Source organism: Sarcophilus harrisii, chromosome 4 (assembly GCF_902635505.1).
Source record: "Sarcophilus harrisii chromosome 4, mSarHar1.11, whole genome shotgun sequence".
Lineage (NCBI taxonomy): Eukaryota > Metazoa > Chordata > Mammalia > Dasyuromorphia > Dasyuridae > Sarcophilus > Sarcophilus harrisii.
In genome coordinates this window covers 273,030,673-273,051,147 of record NC_045429.1, presented here as the reverse complement: position 1 = coordinate 273,051,147, position 20,475 = coordinate 273,030,673, and the positions used below count along the sequence as shown (strand labels likewise).

The 20,475-nt window shown below is 40.9% G+C and overlaps 1 protein-coding gene across 1 annotated transcript; it reads left to right on the top strand.

Annotated features, from left to right (window-relative positions):
* Positions 1-5,424: 5,424 nt before the first annotated feature.
* Positions 5,425-10,369, top strand: TSPO2 (translocator protein 2). Its single transcript, XM_003769032.3, has 5 exons — positions 5,425-5,551; positions 7,446-7,493; positions 7,729-7,919; positions 9,411-9,552; positions 9,844-10,369. The coding sequence occupies exons 3-5, from the start codon at positions 7,747-7,749 to the stop codon at positions 10,060-10,062; spliced, it is 534 nt and encodes a 177-aa protein (XP_003769080.1). The 5' UTR covers positions 5,425-5,551; positions 7,446-7,493; positions 7,729-7,746; the 3' UTR covers positions 10,063-10,369.
* Positions 10,370-20,475: the final 10,106 nt, after the last annotated feature.

Here is a 20,475-nt window from a genome sequence, read left to right as displayed (position 1 = left end):
ATCCACTCAATTTCCAGTTTCTAGCCACTACAAAAAGGGCTGCCATAAACATTTTTGCACACATGGGTCCTTTGTGCTCAACCACTCACCAATCCTTCTGCCTCAAGTTAAGGATCTTGACTCTAATTTTACTGGGATGTGGGGAATGAGGAAGGAAGATCAGCTGTCATGAGCTCTCTGTTTTCTCCTATACTAAACATAGAAATCCCTCTTAATCATCATTCCCTCCCACTGCACACACACACACACACACACACACACACACACACACACCTTTTTTTTCCTCCTGTATCCCAATATATCATGAATAGATGAAGCTTTTCCTTGACTAAATTAACTCCTTTATTTGTGCTCCTTCAGTTTCTGTTCTCCTTGGTAATTTTTATCTTCAATCTCTCCTTTTCTACTTACTCCTTCTCTGTCACTCACTCAGGACTCCCCCACTCTAAAAAAATAACCTCTCCTGTGACCCTGATATCCCCATGAGTTATTGTCCTATAACTTTTTCTTTTTACCTCCAAACTCTTTCCCCATACTTACAAAGTCCTCCCTCCTTGCTTCTTGGCTTCCTTCAAAAGTACCAGCTAAAATCTCACCTTCTATAGGAAATCTTTTCTGGTCCCTCTTCATTTTAATGCATTCTTTCTTTTGATTATTTCCAATTTACCCTGTACATAGCTTATTTGTATATAATTATTAGCATGTTGTCTTCACTGTTGGACTATGCACTCTTAAAAAGCAAAGACAGTCTTTGGACTTTGTCCTCAACATTTAGCACAGTGCCTATCACATAGTAGACACTTAAATGCTTATTGACTGACTGACTTACCTGTCTCTCTCTTACAATCTCACTTCCAAACCCATGATTTTTTAAACAGTCAAATCCAATAGCCATTTCTCAGTTTTCATTGTAGCCTTTGCAGCTTTTAAAGCTTAGAACAACCCCAATCTCCTAGATACTCATTTCTCCCTTGGATGCTGTGATACTCTTCTTTCTTAGCTTTCCTCTAACTTACCGAGCCATTCCATCTCAGTTTCCTTTGTTAGAGCAGCATCTTTCTCCCAAACACTAAAAAAGAGTATATTCTAAAACTTTGTCTTGGACCCCTTATTCATCAATTTCTATACTCTCCTTGATAATCTCATCAGTTTCCATGGATTTAATGATTAATTCCATGCCAATGACTCCCAAACCTATATATCCAGCCCCAATCTTATATACATATATAGAATTAAATATGTCCAAAACCAAATTAATTTTTGCTCCTCTTTCCTTCAAATTCTGGGAGGCGGGAGGTGAAGAAACAAGAAATGTGGGAAAACACCTTATTTTACTCACTTAGGGTCTACACTCTTATAGATTCCTCTGCAACATCTTTTACATAGATTCCCTGTTCTTTACACTTAGAGCCACTACCTTAGTTTGGATTCTTATCCCCTTTCATCTGGATTACTTCATTCACTTCCTAATTTGTCTCTTTGCTTTCAAACCTTAATCTCTGGGCCTTTCCTATCTATCTTCCTCCAAACTGATTATTTCAACCACAGAGTTCTGACTTTGTTACTTCCCCACCAACCCAAAAGTTGTCACTGGCTCTCTATAGCCACTAATATTTAGCTTCCTTTAGAGCACAGTTTAGGGAACACTTCTTACATGAAACTTTTCCTGACTTCTATAGTAATTAATAAGTAACTAAATAAGAAAAGTTAAGTATTTTCTTCCTCTCGAAATTACTTCATATTTGCTTGTCTGTGTATGTTATCATAAATGGGCTTCTTGCTTCAAAGGCAAATGGTTTCATTTTCATTTTTGCATCCCCGGATCAAATACATAGCAGAGACTTAATATATGTTTATTAAATTGAGAAATGGAAAATAAATGAGGAAAGAGACTTCTAGGTCAAAGAAACAGTAGGTGGTAGGGATGTTAGTGGCTTTTCAAGAATCTTCTTCCTCACCCTGAGGCTCTCTCTTCCATAACTAAGAAAAATAAAGACCTTAGAAACATAAATGGAAATAAATACATATTTTTTTAAATATTAAATGGAATTAACTAGCAAAAGGAAAGAGGGAAGACTCCTTAGCTCTGTGGTTGAGGGCACTCCCAACTCTTCTTTATCACCAACAAAGAGCCAGTGACATACAATAGATTAGGGTTGAGTTTGGAGAAGGAAAGAACATGTGGTCTGTTCTGTTTCCACTGCAGCAAACTTCCTAGGGCCTCATAAGATCAGAGTCCAAATCCCCTTTATACCATGAAGTGCCAAAGGGATATATAGATATTATGCAAGGGATTGCCCCCTTTCCCTATCTGTTAGCCCCTGGATAAATAGGGTCTCTTGTCAGAGTGATGATATAAGTTTGGGTCAGGGAATTAGAGCTTGAATCTTGGTCCCTGCTATTTAGACCAGTGAGATACTGAGCAAATCAATTCTCTTCTAAATAGTTTCCTCATCTATAAAATGACAAAAGTTGGTCTACTCCTAGGGTTAGTTTTTAAAGCAATGAGTCTGTGATTTCCCATCATTTCCTTCTCCAGAAAACAAAGCTTCTGTATGGAGGTAGAATAGGAGTCATCCTATCTATTCCCTTTTTCATCCTACTTCAGAAATTTTAAGGAGGGAGACAACTCCCTATTACCACCATCTTCAAAAGCTCTTTCCCCTCACTCACACTTTATTTCAATCTTTGAGAATTTACTTAGCTCCAACCAAATGTAGATTTTTGGATCTAGAAAAGTAAAATAAAATAAAATAAAACCTCTGGTCTTTGGTTGCCCAAACACCTAAAAGCCATTTTGCACCCTTTCTTGCTCTCACTCAGACTCAGAGGCCCAAACCCTACAACTGAATCTGAGTCACAAATTCCACTCATTATCACCCCCCAAATTAAGGGTGGATTTGAATTTTTCCTACCACTTTTTTACCCAGCCTCTTCTCTCCAGCCGCTATGACCTAGTACAGAGACAGCCTCAAAACCAGAAAGACCTGAGTTCAAGTTCTGTAGCTGACACATTCCAGTGATCTAGTCTAGGCAACTGTCCACGATTATTAGTAGCCAAGGTGCCAGCCTGCATTGATTGAAGGAGTTTCCTCACCTAGACATCACAAGCCCACTTTCTATCCCTTTCCTAGCTCCCCCCAGCAATTTACCTAGAAGTCAATTTATAACATACTTGAAAGTCTCTCCTTGCCTTCCCCATCGTTCTTTCCCAAGATACTGCTAGGTAGACACCTTCATGATCCCTAATCCAGCTTTAGAAAAAGTGCCCAATGTGTAAGATTCCAAACGAATACCTCATAATCTGCATGTTTTCAGCGAACACTTTGCAGAATAGAAATTTCTGATTCCAATGTACAGACATATGTCTAGATTCTACCCACCTCCCCACTCCCTACCCAAACCCTTTCAAGCCTTTGCCCCTCTCCTGCCCTCTCCCCCCCTTTCCCCCTTTTGGATCACTCGCTGCCTTATTGAGCCCATCTCACATACTCAGCAGTCACATACATCCAACTGCACACTTACTTAATTATTCCGAAGACCTGAATTCCCCTGGGTCTCCAAGGAGTCGGAACAAAGCAGTAGCCAAAAGAAAGGTAAGAATGGAATGTAGCAGGGAAGTGGAATCTAGACAGAGGGTGTGGCCTGAGCTTTCCTGGAATAGTCCCTAGTTCCTCCGCCTTACCTCCTTAAAAGGAAAGTGGAGCAAATCTTAGGATTTTTTATTTTTATTTTAGAGGAAAAAAGACAGTGTCTGAGTTCAGTGGACATTCAAGCAGGGAGATCCAGGAAAGAGGCAAGGATGCCAGAAACCTATGGTCTTGCCTGACCCCATAATCTTGAGTGGTAGAGTGGTTGAGGAAGGGGGAGGAAGGAGGAAAATTTGTTCAGGTGGATCAGCTAAAAACCTTGCCTTTCTACCCCCTCTAGTGGTCCCTGATTAAATAACAGTCTCGAACGGATCTCCCGGTTTGCTGACATTCCTAAATTTCAGAGGGCAAAATGGGGTCTATACACATGATCAGGTATTTTTACACTTTTGAGATTGGGAGGAGACAGGACAACTGTAAAGTTCAGATACCTTTGAACGCTCAGGGGTGAGCTCAGCTTGGAGAGGAATAGAATCTCACTCAGAGTTAAAAGGGAATTTTGAGATCATTCGGTACAAATTCCTCCTTTTACACACGAAAAAACTGAGGAAGGAAACAATTTCCTATTAAGTAATGTGTCAAACACCGTTCTACGCTCTTTACAAATTTATCTGACTTGAACCTCACAACGATCCTGTAAAGTCAGGTATTACTATTATCCCGACTTCACAGTTGAAGAAACTGAAGCAGACAGAAGTTCCATGAATTGCCCATGGCTAGTAGTATAAAGTCAGTTTTGAACTCAGGTCTTCCAGATTCAGGCCTCATGTTACCTGAGACCCAGAGAAACCAATCAACTTGATTAAATAAATAGATGTATCTGTGTTCAAGGTAGGATTTTTGAGCCCAAGTTTTCTGATTCTTCATCCAATGCTCTTTTCACTGCACCACAAGTCCTCACCTTCTGGCTGGATTCTAATTGAGGGCTTCCTAGGAGGTTTCTCAATCCCCCAGCTGTCATCCCCCTTAGGAAGGAAATTACTTTTCCTCTTCTAGTCTCAGTTAATAATTCTCCTGCCTTCCGACACACCTGCCTGCCTTTCTCACTCCCCTCTTCTCCCCTTCTGCCCTCCCCAAACCCAACCCAGGGTTAAAGTAAAAGATCAGAATATACTCCCCACCCCCACAGACAGAGGAAAACCTGAAGGATGAGATAAAAGAGTTAGTGAGATCAAGCCTTAGAGGCTCGAATCAAAGGGTAGAGTGACTTGTAATGAAGAAGGAGGGAGATTAACCCTTGGGGATAGAGCTCTCTGCTTCCAGTCAGTTAGTAAATAGGCTTTTTTCCTCTTTCACTGAACTCCTTGTTATTAGAGAAAAATCATTACATTAACAAGCAAATAAGCCCTGGCCACCTGGATGGGCCATTCAAGTAAAAAAGCAGAATTAAAAATAATTGTTTCTCTTTCTGTTTGTTTCATGGCCTACCAAGCAGTCCCAAGTCTAGGACTTTCTTAATCCTTATTCCTTGTCAGTCTAATATAATTTTCACCTACAAGGATACTATTGGGGATGGGATCAGAAAATGACAGAGCCTAACATAAGGACTCTTACATACATAAAGTCAGGAGCCATAGAGCCATAAATGGGCAATCAGATTCTAGAAGACTTTCCTGTCCTTCTGTAAGATGACTCCCTAAAGAGAATAGACATCTGGGAAGAGTAATGAAGGTTTAAGGAAATCTGAGTGAGGGGAGCTTGAAAGGGTTGACTTATAAAATGAAAATTCAGGCACCTCCTCACTGATATCTTTCTCCTATGGCTACTTGTCTCTGTCCCAGACATCTGAGAACGGAAGGTAGTGAGCCCCACCTTACCTCCTCCCAACCCTTCTACAAGTTCTTCTCTTCTTCTCCTATATAAGTCATCAGGCTCAGGATGTAGAAAGTCAACTGACTAAGGTAAGGAGGGGTTGGGGATGGGGTGGAGAGAATGAGAATGAATAGGGAGAAAAATATGTAGAAACAGGTATTCTTCTAGGATAGACCAAAAGGAAAAGGTGTAATGTTTAATCTATATAGGATTGCTTGCTGTCCTGGGGAGGAGAGAAGGGAGGAAAGAGGGAAAGAAATTTGGAACACAAGGTTTTATGAAAGTGGATATGGAAAACTATCTTTGCATGTATTTGGAAAAATAAAATACTATTTTAAAAAAGAGAGAGAGAGAGAGATACAGGCTTTAAGACTGTTAGTGTCAGGCATCCAGAAAGGTAATAATAAAGGTAATAACTCATTTATATAGTACTTTAATCCTACTAGAGTGTAAACTTTTTGAGGGAGGGGATTGTCTCTTGACTTTCTTTGTATCTCAAGTGTTTAATATAATGCTTGCCACATAGTAACTGCTGAAAAAACTTTAGTTGACTTAGCTGTCAGGCTTCAAAGTTTGCAAAGCACTTTATATATATATATATATATTATATGCATAATATAATATATATATATATATATATATATATAAAATCTCATTTGATCCTCACAAAACAATTCCCTAAAGTATGGGCTATTATTATCTCCAAAGTATAGATGAGGAAACTAGTAAATAGACAAAAACAGACTAAAAAGAATACACCACTCAGACCAAGGAATCCTTGAAACCAATTGAGTTAGGACTCCTACTTAGGGGAACTGTGTATTAGCTTGTTCAGTCAATTTAATTTCAATCATTGGGGCAAGAATATATGTGAGACAATATGACTAATATGGAAATATGTCTAAAATGATTGTACATGTATGACATATCGGATTGCTTGCTGTCTTGGAGAGGGGGGAAGATAAGAGAGAGGGGGAAATTTGGACTTTTTTTTTGTCACTGAAGAGCTTCCCATACTCTGGACTTGGGCTTCCTGCCCTACTCTGTGGAGGTGGAGAAGATCAGAAAGAATCTCTAGCTAGATGCTAGATGGAGCTAAACCTCTCCTTAGAGAAGGAAGTAAACAGATTGCCCAGTAGCTGAGTTTGAATTTGAGCGGGAAGGAATTGGCACCTGTAGGCTGGGCTGGGCTGGGCTAGCTCAGGGCTGCCAGACTGGGATCCCTGGGGCAGAATGCCTGGGGAAGGTAGATAACGCTTGAAGTAGAGCCGGGAAGTTGAGATATTTAATAAAAAGAAACCCGATAATCCCTAGGGGGTGACCAATTAATTAAACAAGAGATTGAAACGTAGTCCAAGGACAGATGCAAGGGGATTCATAGGATTTCTTAGTGGGAAGGAATCTTAGCTATAGTGCAACCTCATCATTTTACTGAGGAAGAACTGGAACCAAGAAAGCCTTAAAGAAGTAATTTGTTCAAGATGATAGCTAGTGGCTTAGTGGGTAGTATTGGATCAGGAGTCAGGAAGACCTGAATGTTCATCATGTCTCTGATTCTGTTCAGTTGTGCTTTGTTCATTTCAATTCACTGAGAGTCCAGTTATGGTCCCAAGTGCTCAAAAACTCAATCTCAGAGAGCTCACAGTCTTATTGGGGAGGAAAAATACAGCATGCATGAAACAATCAAGGCAATCTGCGTATACTAAGTGCTCAATGAGTGATAGGGATAATAAGTGCGGGGGGGGGGGGGGGGAGGGGGAGGGAGATAGAGAAAACAGAGTTTATTCTATGGACCAGAACAGTCCAAAAGTTTCAGAGAGGGTATGGGACTTGAATTGGGCCCTCAAGTTTTTTTCATAGGGTTTAGAAAAATGAAAGGATAAACGAGATGATTTAAGGTTATCAAAGAATTTTACATATTATTTCATTCGATCCTTACAGCAACCCTCTAATATTGGAACTAATATTTTCCTTGTTTTACAGATAAACAAACAGACTGCTCCGAATACCTGGCCCAGGGTCACATGATTAGTAAGTATATGAAGTAAGATGATTTAAATACAAGTCTTCATGACTAAAAGACCAATACTCTAGTTACTGATTCTAAGTGTCACAGAACCAGTATGTGATTAAGGTTCTACAGAAGGACAGTGATAGGAAAGAAAGTGAACACTTAAAGGAAGACAGTTTGGAGAAGGAAGCAAAGAGCTGGGATAATGGGTAGAACTCAGGGCCACCCTAATCATTAGCATCTCTTCTTCCTCAGGTGCCATCCCCCTGGACAATGTGGCCTCAAAGCACCTTCTTCATGGCCTTGCCCCATGTGGGACCCATTGTGGGCTGGTTGTTTGCTCAACAGCACATGCCCACCTGGTATAAGACCCTGAAAAAGCCGCCCTGGTGGCCATCCAACAAGTTCTTCTTAATTGTATGGACCATCATCTACTCCACCATGGGGTGAGGCCCTAAGTGCAACCTTCTCCCCAATTCCCAAGCCCCATCCTCAATGTTTTCTAGGGCTAAAACAAAAAATAAAACACTTGTAGGCTCATAATTTCTGCAATAAGCCTTCCTCTAGAAATATGAAAGATGGGAGAGAGAAGAGAGTCAGGAAGAAGGGAGAAAACATGGAATGAATATTTATATAAATTAAAATATAAATAAATATTTATATGTGCCAGGCACTGTGTTGAGTGATTTTTTTGAATTTTATCTTATTTCTCCCAACAATATTGTGAGGTGGATACTATTATGCCCATTTTGTAGCTGAGGACAGACCCTAAATTAAGGAATTTGTTTTACCTATTAAGTGTGTGTGGTCAAATTTGACCTCAGGACTTCCTGATTCCAGGCACTCTATTCACAGTCACCTGGTTCCTATCCCTAATTTTTCTTTTCTGAAGAAAGGGCCACCATTTCAATTAAGTCTCTGCAACTTTCCAGAGACCCACATCTATCCCATTAGGACTGCTTCTAGCCTCCAGCCTCTTTATTCTAAATATTTTCTAGCTCTTAACTAGGTAGCACAGTGGATCAAGTGCTGGTGCAGGAGTCAGATGGACTCCTCTTCCTGAATTCAAATCCAGTTTCAGATACATAAGAGCTGTACAACCTTGGGCTAATCACTTAGTCCTGTTTGCCTCAGAAATGAGGCATCTGTAAAATGACCTAAATGGCAAATCATTGTAATATCTTTGCCAAGAAAATGCAAAATGGCATCATGAAGAGTCGGACACAAGAAAGCAGTTAAACAACACATTTGTTACTTTCTGCTATACCTCCTCACCCTACTTCAGAGACCCTCTGTCTCTCAAAAGGCAAACACACCCAAAGTCAGAAGACCACCCATAATAGTTGTATAGATTTGGGCAAGTTACTTTAACTAATCTGTATCTCCATCTGTAAAATGGGCATAATACTTGAACTACCTGCCTCATAAAATTGTTATAAAGCAATTTGCAACCTTCAAGTACTTTTAGAAATGTCAATTATTATCGGGTTCCCAGTCAGTTTTTCCACAGGCCTGAGCTCTGACACCTATACTCTTGGACTAGGTGAAAGAAGAGATTCTTTGTCTCAATGGCTACCTGGCTGCAGCCTCAGTCAAACTGAGATCTTCACTTAAAAGGGCCAAGGTCTCCCATTCATCCAGGGCCATCCCCAGTTGTCCTGATCCATATCTGGCCACTGGCCCTGGAGGGGAAAGTGAGGCAGGTGACCTTGCCCATCCCTCCCTCCCTCGAGTCCAACTCACTTGCATGTCATGGCATCCCCTCCCAGAAGTCAAGATCCTCTTGGGGAACGGTTCAAACAGCGAAAGCTTCACATGGGCCCTCAGATTTCCTCTGGTGGTTGTCCTATGCCCAGCACGCCAATGACCCCTTCCCATCCATTCCCACTTCCCTCCAGGTTTTCCTGACTAAGATATTCTTTATTTCCTCCCCAAAGCTATGCTTCCTATCTAGTGTGGAAGGATCTGGGTGGGGGCTTTGACCGTTCTCTGGCCCTGCCCCTTGGTCTCTATGCTACCCAGCTTGTCCTCAATTGGATCATACTCCTCCTCTTCTTCGGAACCCATAACCTTGGGCTGGTAAGGGTGGAAATATCCCGGATGTGGCTGGGGGCATGCATTAGTGGGGGGGGGGGGTGTCCTTGATAAAGAGGGGAGGGAAAGACCCCAAAGCAGACCATTCATCTGTTCAGTGAGCAAAGTCCCAGATTATATGGTGGTGGGGGGAAGCAAAAGTAAAGCTGAAGGTGGAAGCCAGGGGAGAAGGGGAATCTTTACTGATACCAGCGTTATTTCCCCCATTCCCTGGCCTAATTGTGCTTCCACCCTACCCCTCCACACCATCTTATTGTCCATTCCTCTCTCTTCCAGACCCTATGCCATCTGCTTCTGCTCTATGGACTGGTGCTTGGTATGGCACTGAGCTGGCAGTCCATCAATGGCCTCGCTGTCCTGCTCCTGCTGCCCTACCTGGCCTGGCTCACACTGACCACTTCATTGGCCTATCATCTATGGATGGACGACTCCAGTTCAGAGCCACATCTCTCTTCCCAATCCCAGTTTCAGCCCTTGGGAGAGAAGATAGACTGAGATAGAAAGAAAGGAGAATTTGAGGAAAGACCAAAAAGGGAGGAATGTCAAGGGTTGGGGTTGAAAAAACTAAGAGCAGGGAATGAGGGAGGGGCAGGGACAAGGAATCCCAAACACAGTCTCTGATCAATATTTCCATACCCTTCCAAAATAAGCTGCCTGATTTTGAACCTCCTCTCTAATCCCAAGCTAATTCATTTCTTCTTTGCCATTATTTGTCTAAGAGAATAAAGAGGCCCTTGCATCTGGTTAAAAGCATTTTATTTTACAAATAAAAATAAAAATTTCATTGGTTCTGAGTATGTGATAAATTTTGCATATGAGTGGGTTTATCTGAAAGCTTCAATATTAATGCATATGAGTGTACAAGTATAAATGTATATAAATAAAATAATAGCAGTAATAATAGTAACAGTAACAGAGACAGTAGGGATTGTGGGTGGAGTCTCAAAGTCAGGAATACCTGGCCATGTCCTGCTTTCTTATATAATCTAGCTATGTGACTTTGAGGTACATGGGGTATTCAGGGAGGACTAGCACCTCTGGGGTGAGGTCATGCTGAGCCCTTATCAGGGATGCCCACTCACCTTAGGTGTCCTGTACCTGCACCAAAGCTCTCTCTTCTTGGTTTGATGACAAGAGCAGGGTTTTGGAAATCAGAGGACCTGGGTATGGATTCAGACTCTGCCCATATGTGACCTTAGTTCATTTTTCTCATTTATGAAACAAAGAGTTTGAAAGAAATAATTTCTAAGTCCCTTCTCAGCTTTAAATCTTCAATCCTGTGATCTGTGAATGTCTGTCTCGTCATCTTGCTCTTTTTTCTTCCTTATACTCTATTCAAAATTTACCTGTTGAGTTGTTTGAGTTTCTTCTACAATCCTGAAATGTTAGGTCTGAACTATGTACACTAGTAGTAGCTGGACTTTTATTCATTCTCCTCAGCTCACTACTTGATGTGGGAGAGTTGAAATACTCTTTGCTTCTCATTGACACTTCCAGGTTCTCCCCCTTCTATCACCTCTCTCTTTCAGGTTCACCTACCACACAGTCAAAATGCTGATAGTTACAGAAAATCACCCATCTTCCATCACTTCCCTTCCTTCCTCAATGAGTTCTATACTTGACTTACAATTTCTTCTCCCGGCTCCTGCTCTCATACTAAGGGACTTCAACATATATATTGATTCTTCCTCAAATGCCCTCACCATTCAGTTCTTCAATCAACTTAATCTCCCATAGTTCCCATCAGCCTAGAATCACTTCTACCATTTGTTACCTTTATGCCTACACACATGCTGCTGAATAAAGGTAAAGAAAAATCACACAAACCCTTTGTCTGGGCTCACTACAAATTTGTGTTACACAACCTCAATTAGACCCTCGGATTGCTGCTAGGCAATCCCACTCCAACTGCTTTATAATTTCACTCTCCCACTCCCCACAGGAGCTCTTCCAAATCTGTCCATCCCTCCTCAAATCTCTCTTGGCTCCTCATCCTCTTGGTTGAGAACCTTGTCTCAAATTTTACAGAAAAAATGGAGGCCATTCTTCATGAACTGTCTCCTCTTCCTCATCCTCCTGCCATTACAATCACAGGGTCTAACTTCACCCCTGTCTCACATGATAAAGTGGCTTTACTTCTTAGGAAGGCTAACTTTTCTACCTGTTAAATTGATTCCATTCAAACTCATCTCTTCCAATAGATTGTCCCCTAGGTCATTCCCCACTCTTTCATTTATTTTCAATCTCTCCCTATGTACTGGCTCATTTCCTATGGCCTATAAATATCCCTTTATCTCCCTATCTTGATAAAAATTCTCCGTTGATCTTTCCACCCCTGCTACCTATGGTCCTCTCTCTTTCCTGCCCTTTATTGCTAAACTCTTGGAAAAGACTGTCTACAATAAATGCCTCCACTTTCTCTTCTCTTGCAGTGCTCTTAATCCCTTGCAAGCTGGATTCCACCGAAACAGCTCTCCCCAAAGTATCTCTTAAATGCCAAATTCAGTGGCCTTTTCTCGATCCTCATTTTCCTTGTCTGCAGTCATTGATATTTGATAATTCTCTCCCTTTTGATAGATATCCAGGACACCACTCCCTCCTAGTTTTTCTTCTACCTATCTGGCCAATCCTTTTATCTCCTTTGCTGGGCCCTTTATTCCTTTACACCTGGATTATTACAATAACCTGCTTGCAAGTCTGCCTGCCTCAAGTCTTTCCCCACTTCAATCTAAAGTGATTTTCCCCACCCCACTGCACTAAAGTGATTTTCCTAAAAGGAAGGTTTGATTACTGTCACTACCTGCTACTCAATAAACTCCCATGGCTTCTTATTATCTCCAGAATCAAGTACAAAATGCTTCTTGGGCATTTAAAGCCCTTCCTAATCCAGCCCCCTTCTGCCTTTATATCTTCTTACACCTTATTTCCCAACAATATGCTTTGACCCAATGACACTGGCCTCCAGGTTGTTCCATGAACAAGATGAACCAAACACTTCTCCCATACCTACAGTGTTCTCCCTCCTCTGCTCCAACAGCTGACCTCCCTGGCTTCCTTTAAGTCCCAATTAAAATCTCATCTTCCATAGGAAGGCTTCCCTAACCCCTTTTAATTCACCATTCCTTCCTCTGTTAATTATTTCCCATTTATCATATTTATATGAGTGTATGTATTTACATATTGTTTGTATTAGATTTAGATTGTAAATCTTTAAGTAAGGCAACTATTATAGCAAAGTAGATAGAAAACTGGTCTTGGAATCAAGAAGACCTGATTTCAAGTCCTAAACTAGAATTCATGCCTTAGAAGGTAGGTTCCTGAATCCAACCATTCTGGAGAGCAGTTTGGAACTATGCTCAAAAAGTTATCAAACTGTGCATACCCTTTGATCCAGCAGTGTTACTACTGGGCTTATATCCCAAAGAGATACTAAAGAAGGGAAAGGGACCTGTATGTGCACGAATGTTTGTGGCAGCCCTCTTTGTAGTGGCTAAAAACTGGAAACTGAGTGGATGCCCATCAGTTGGAGAATGGCTGAATAAATTGTGGTATATTAATATTATGGAATATTATTGTTCTGTAAGAAATGACCAACAGGATGATTTCAGAAAGGCCTGGAGAGACTTACACAAACTGATGCTGAGTGAAATGAGCAGGACCAGGAGATCATTATATACTTCAACAACAATACTATATGATGACCAGTTCTGATGGACCTGGCCATCCTCAGCAATGAGATCAACCAAATCATTTCCAATGGAGCAGTAATGAACTGAACCAGCTATGCCCAGAGAAAGAACTCTGGGTGATGACTAAAAACCATTACATTGAATTCCCAATCCCTATATTTATGCCCACCTGCATTTTTGATTTCCTTCACAAGCTAATTGTACAATATTTCAGAGTCTGATTCTTTTTGTACAGCAAAATAACAGCTTGGTCATGTATACTTATTGTGTACCTAATTTATATTTTAATATATTTAACATCTACTGGTCATCCTGCCATCTGGGGGAGGGGTGGGGGGTAAGAGGTGAAAAATTGGAACAAGAGGTTTGGCAATTGTTAATGCTGTAAAGTTACCCATGCATATAACCTATAAATAAAAGGCTATTAAAAAAATAAATAAATAAATAAAACAAAAAAAAAAAGAAAATTAAAAAAAAAAAAAAAGAAGAAGGTAGGTTCCTTCACCCTCAGAGGTTAGCACAGAGATACCCGTGCCTCAGGTTATGATAAATGGTATGGATGGCAGAGATAGTACAAACCTTATTGGATTCCTCATACTTCCAGAAAACCAGGAATACCTTAACCTAAAGGTATAAGGAAGTTCAAGTTCAAGAGGCCTCCCCAGTACTTTGTAGAATTTGGTCTCTGATCTACTAAAAACCCAGGCCCCTTGATTCATAGTCTCTAATCTTACTTAAACTCATCTGTCCAACCTTTCCCTCTCCCCCACCACCAATTTCCAGCCCCCAGTCCCATGCAGGAAGCATCTACCTCACCTTCCTCCTCCTGTCTTGTTGCTAGTTAGCCTTGGGTTGTATATAAATAAAATCAGAAACTGCCTTTACAGCCAGAGCCAGATATATCTCAGGATTCCTCCATCCAAAGCATGCTTGCTTGAGTATATATGTGTGTACCCAGCTTTTTGTCCTGTGGTGAGTGTGTTTCCACATGTCTGAACCCCTTCTTGTGTATATGGGGTATTTTTGTGGATGTGATTTTTCCAAATAACGGAGGAGAACCTCAATCTAGTACATGGTATTTTGGTGAGTCATTATAGTAGGAATGGGAAGGAGGGAGATAAGGCTACCAACAAGTAAATCTGCCCCAGGAATCCCTCTTGAGGAGTCTGAGATAGGAGATTATATAGAGTAGAACAGGAAAAGGGGGATGTTGAAAAGGGGGTGTTAACTATGTTGGATAAAAGAGGGAGGATGGAATTTGTATATTTATACTTGTCTAATGTGATTGGGTATGATGAATGTGAACAGACATCGCCAGCTGTCTAGAAGAGGGGTGTGTGAGAGAGAGACAAAAAGAGAAAGAGACAGAGAGATAGACAGAAATTCAGACAGAGACAGAGAGGAAACAGAAATGGACAGACACGGAGACAGAGACAGAGACAGAGACAGAGACAGAGACAGAGACAGAGAGAAATGGAAGGAGGGAGGGAGAGAGAAAGAAAGAGATTGGGAGATTGAGAGAGAGAGGAAAAGAGAGAGATTGAGAGACAAAGACAAAAAGACAGAGAGACAGAGAGACAGAGAGACAGAGAGGAAGAGGGGGAGAGAGAGAGAGAAGCAATAAAACCTCCCTCCACTATCATTGCTCAACCTACCTAGATATATTTGACATAATTTGAGGGAAACCTTTCCCCATACTCCCTACTGCTATCCTAAATTCCACCATCCCTGATTAATTCCTTTGGAGTTAAGCCCTGTCCTTTCCCATGAGATTCTATTTTAAGACAGCACAATATATGGCATATAATTAACACTTAATAAATGTTTTTATCTATCTTTCCTGCAAACTCACCTGGAAAAGGACCACAGCTATTAAATCCCTAACACTTTAATGTGAGTCAGGTACTCTTCTCCAGTTATAGGGACAAGTTAAGTAAGATGGTAGCTATAGATTTCTGGAATGGGACCCCGAAAGGGAAGCACAGGATAAAAGAAGAGGGAAGGAAGAAAGAGATATGGAATCCACTCTTTGTTCACTTTACAATTTGCCCAAGTTGAGCCCGTAGTCTTGGATCCCTTTTAAGGGAATAGACCACTGGAGACTCATTTCCCCATTATAAACTGTTTATGTCAACAAACCCTGTTGCCTTAGGGGGTTGGGTTGTGCCCACCAGGGAGTATCTGTGTGTTGACCTATGTTTGTGTACCACATCCAGTCTCAGTAGTGACAACTGGAGGGGGTGGGGGAAAGTTTCAGAGGCAACACACTGACGGGTCTCCAGCTGTCCCTGCACATAAAGCGCCAGTCCCTTCAAAGAGCTGTAAGGTGTCTCCTTTCATCACTGAGAATTTAAACCTTCCCCTAGTCAAACCTCCACTTTCCCCTGCCTCCTGGCCAGCTCCTTTCCCTTCCCCTGGGCAGGCAGTTACCCAATCCAATGAGCATTAACCCTCTGCCTCCATCTAGGCAGGAATTGCCCCCAGTCTCAACTCAATAACAAAAGGTAACATGCTTCAAAGTGCTTTCTTAAAAGGCTATGGGAAGAGAAAAACAATTAACCGTAAGATTGTAGATTAAGATCTGGAAGGCTCCTCCGAGGCCCTTTGGTCCAACTTTCTCATTTAACAGATGAGGAAACAAACCTAGAAGAGATTAAGTGATTTGTCCAAGAATATAATGGTAATGAGATTCAGGATTGAACCCAGTTCTTAGTCTCTTGCCACTGCACTATGCTGTAGGTTCTCCCTGGGTAAACATGGGCAAATCATTTTTCCTCCCTAGGTCTCAGTCTTCTCATCTTTAAAGGCCAGAAGTTGGATTCTAGATGGTCTGTGAGGTCCCTTCGAGTTTTTAAAAATCTAGGATTTTTTTTTCTAACTTAATCCAATCTAGCTCATTGAATGACACCTCAATTCTACTGAGGGGAAGCAGAAACTCAAAAAATGACAGAGACAAGTCTGGAAAGGACTGATTTGTTCTTTGTGCTTATTCCTCTGTGGATAAAATATTGGGTCTGGAGTAAAGACCTGAGTTCAAATCCAGCCCCAGACCTTGCGGACAAATCGCTTTACCTCTATTTGTCTCAGTTCCTCATCTGTAAAATGAGGATAAAAATAACGATAGCACCTACTTCCCAGGGTTGTTGTGAGGATCAAATGACAATTGTAGTAATTGTAAAGCGCTTATCAAAGTACCTGCCTTATAATAAGCCATTGTAAAAAGTGCTGTAAAAGTTATTATTGTTATTATTATCCAATTTCAGACTTAGTTTGTGAACCGGAACAAGTCACTTAATCTTTGCCTACTGTAAAGTTTCCTTCACTGTAAAATGGAGATATTAATTATGCTTACCTCCCAGAATAGTTCGGAGAATCAGATAAGATAATATTGTTATTGTAAAGAATTTAGCATAGTGCCTGGCACACAGCACTATATAAATGTTAGCTTTTATTATTATTATTATCCAGCCTCACACACTGTGTGACCCTGAGCAAGTCACTTAACCCCTGCCTACCAGTTTCCTCATCTATAAAATGGATATAATAATGGCACCTACCTCCAGGGTTGTTGTGAAGATAAAATGAGATCATATTTGTAAAGTACTTGACACAGTCCCTAGCAGTGGGTGCTTAAAGAATGTTTATATCCTTCCTTCGGGTCTTCTCTCACCCTTGCAGCCTAATTCCTTCCTGTGAACCAATGTTCTATGACTTCATCTTTGCTGTTAGGATCCTATCCTTCCTTATATTCTTCTAGGCTTTGTTTTCCTCTCCCCCCACTCCTCAGGTTCACAATCAAAAGCACCAAGTTCCTGTAGGAGTCTCTGTCTCTGTATGTGTGTCTCTGTCTCTCTGTCTCTCTGTCTCTCTCTCTCTCTCTGTCTCTCTGTGTGTGTCTCTGTTTCTCTCTCTCTCTGACTCAAAATCTGTTCTGCAAAATCTATTATCTATTATCAGTAAATTTAAGCTTCTTTGTCATTCAAGGTCTTTCACTATCTGATATTATCTCACTTCTCCCAACCTTTTCTCAGACTCTTACCATTCACCTACAATTCTGGACAAATTGGATTACTTATCATCTCATAAATATACATACATACACGTATGCATGTGTGTAGTGTATATATATATATATATATATATATATATATATATATATATATATATTCATGTCTACATTTTCCACATCTGTCTCTCCTTCCACTGTTCCCGACCTGAATGCCCTAAATCCTGCCCTCCACTTGTTTAAAGTCTCTCCAATTTTTATACCCCAGCTAGGCAGTTAGATGGTGTGTGTGAGTGTATGAAATATATGTATGTACACATATATACAGATATGTATTATATCTGTATGTATGTGCATATACATGTGTGTATGTGTGCATTTGTACACTTGCACACACACATAAATCTTGAAGTCGGGAATACATGATCTCAAATAGACCTCAGATCATTACTAGCTATGGAGTAAGTCACTTAATCTTTATGTACCTCAGTTTTTTACCTGCAAAATAGGAATAATAATAGCACTAACCTACCAGGGTTTTTGTGAGGAAAAAAAAATGATGTTTGTAAAGCACTCTGTAAACCTTGAAGTGCTAGCTATCATCATTATAACCACCATCATCGTTATTAAAATGTTATTTCTTCCAAAAAGTCTTCCTAATTGCTGTTTGCTAATTAATTATTCTGGCAACTTCACACATCACTTTGGACTTTCCTGATTCACATATAATATATTATTTTATAGACTATTTATCTTCTATTATGTGCAAAGTTCTTATTAGACCATAAACTAAAAGAGGAAGGGAATCTGTCCTGTCTAAACTGTTTAAGTTTTCTCACAGTCTTGCATACAGTTGGTGCTAAAAAGATGTTTATTGGAAATTCCTCCTTCTCTGAAGTGTTTCACTGCATCTTTCTCATACCTTTACTGTAGAGAATTTTTGAATGTAAGAAAAGGTAAGACAAGGCAAAGGCTGAAATAGGACTGAGAAATTCTCGTAGTCCTGTGTGGGCCCTTTAAATCCACTAAGAATTGGGGAGGGGGCCCTAGTGGGTAGTTCACTGCCCTAGAAGGATCTCAGTAGCAGCTGGAGGGGGAGGAGCTAGGTCTCTGGCACTGAATTCCCCAGATTAACTGCAGCACTTGGGGGTTGGGGAGAATGGCCTGGGTTGGGCATGATAGCGGTTCCCCACCCCCCAAGGGGAGTCAAAAATAACCAGTGAGGGTCAAAGGGATCTCCAAGGGTGGATTTGGTGAAGAGAGGAGGAGAATGATGGGGGTAAAGGAAGCTATCAATCAGGGGTAAAGACATTTGGCTCAAAGTCACTCTCCTAAATGTCAGAGGGAGCAAGGCTGGGATGGAAGAAGAGGGATCGAGAGCCTAGACTGGGCTATTTGCAAAGAGCTTTCAGAGGTCTAGGAAGTTTTAAAAAGATTTCTCTTTCTGTCCAGGTCCCTCTGACTTCCCCGGGTCTCTAAGTCAAAGGATGAGATTGTTGGAAATAAAGACCAAACTGTTAGTAACCAGAGCCTGGAAGAAGATGGGGGAGTAGAAAAGAAGCCATCTTAATGCCTTCTCATCTCTCTTACCTTTGTCCCTTTCAAACTACTCCTTGCAAGAATAGGAAGGACTCTATACATATTAGTCTGAGGTTCAAATGTGTGTCAGAGATTAAACCAAAGACCTAAACCCCGATTCCTCACTTCTGAATCATATGTAGCCAAAACAGTATGATAAAGGTCAGAAGCGAATTAAATCCAGAAATTTTAGGAGCTAATTCTCTCAGAGTCCAGCGAGTGTCCAAAGTTGGGTTTGAATCCAGATCTGACTCACTGTGTGCTGGGGTTTTTGTGAATTAAAGTAAGTTTCAACTTACTTTAGCACACGGATGCAAACATCTTTTTTGCCTTCTACTCCTCTTCTTCCAAAAACAAAGCCAAAAACATATCTTTTTTAAAAAAAAATTTATGTCCATATAATCTATATAACCTACCTCCAAGCTGTTGTGAAGATATTATTTCTATATAATTATTATTGCTAATAACAAAGATCTTAGAGGTTTCATACCAAGCAAAACTGGAATGGTGAGCAATGCAGAGTACAAGCATGAGATCGACTCCAGGTTTCTTCAGAAACGTCTTATTCAAGACAAATTCAATTCTTATCTAGGGTGTCCCAAAAGTCTTGGTGCTGTGTTAAGCTTCAATAACTTACAAGCTACTAAATTTTAATAGCTTAAAATCACACTAAGACGTTTGAGCTGCCTTGTATATAAAAGTTTGATCTATTTGACCATAATAAAGGCATACTTGGTTAAATATTTTGTTTTTTATTGCTTTGCTTCTCCCTGATCTAAAGTCACTACCCACCAACCAATTAAACTATGCTCACTAATAATTCTGCCACTATCACCACCTCTGTGGGTATATGTACGCCCTACCCCAAGGGTATTCCCGTGAACCCTCGAGCCATCTGCAAATAGGCACACATTCCCATTTGTCCCAAAATGTATTTAGCACAGATGCATAATCATCCTGGCCCCTCTTGTCTCACCCTAAAACGTCCCTGACCAAATTCACACCCTCTCCTCTTTAGCCCAGCTTGGGATTCCTTTGTCAGGCTGAGCACTTGAGACATATTTGAAAATATTCCACTTTGAGGACTTTTCTCGGGTTTTAGGAGGAAGGATGCATGGCACTATGGGGAGACAGAATTGCTGTATGGCTTGCAACTAAACATGGATAAATTAGCAGGTTGGATTTGATTCAACCATTCAGGCACTGACTTTTCCCCATTCCTATTCCACCTTGTTTTATTGTACTTTGACCTAACCTATTCCCAAATCTCCCCCCATCCGGACTCTGCCCAACTCCCTATGCAAAAAAAAAAAAAAAAATTACTCCTCTTAGAGCCCCCCAGTGATCCCAATCTAAATTTTCAGGAAACACTGGTCATTCCTACCCACCCTAGTTAGGGTTGTGGGAACAGGGAGTTCACGAGCACAAGGCTGGAGTAGAACAAGGTAGTGGGCTGAGGGCTGCATCAGAGAGCCAGAGGCCAGGGCATCTGACCTGCCAACTTTCTGTCTCTACCTACTGATAAATAGGGGATTCCAATGGCCAAAATTTTCCACTCCCCCCACTCCAACATATTCGTCACTCAATTAAAAAAAGAGTGGGGGAGGGAAGGCACGGGGTTATAAGGCCCCAGCC

Excerpts from the sequence above, each read along its gene's own strand:
- TSPO2 (XM_003769032.3), top strand. The coding sequence starts at position 7,747 with ATGTGGCCTCAAAGCACCTTCTTCATGGCCTTGCCCCATGTGGGACCC. Across the intron at positions 7,920-9,410 it reads ATCATCTACTCCACCATGGG|CTATGCTTCCTATCTAGTGT; the intron begins GTGAGGCCCTAA and ends TCCTCCCCAAAG. Across the intron at positions 9,553-9,843 it reads GAACCCATAACCTTGGGCTG|ACCCTATGCCATCTGCTTCT; the intron begins GTAAGGGTGGAA and ends TCTCTCTTCCAG.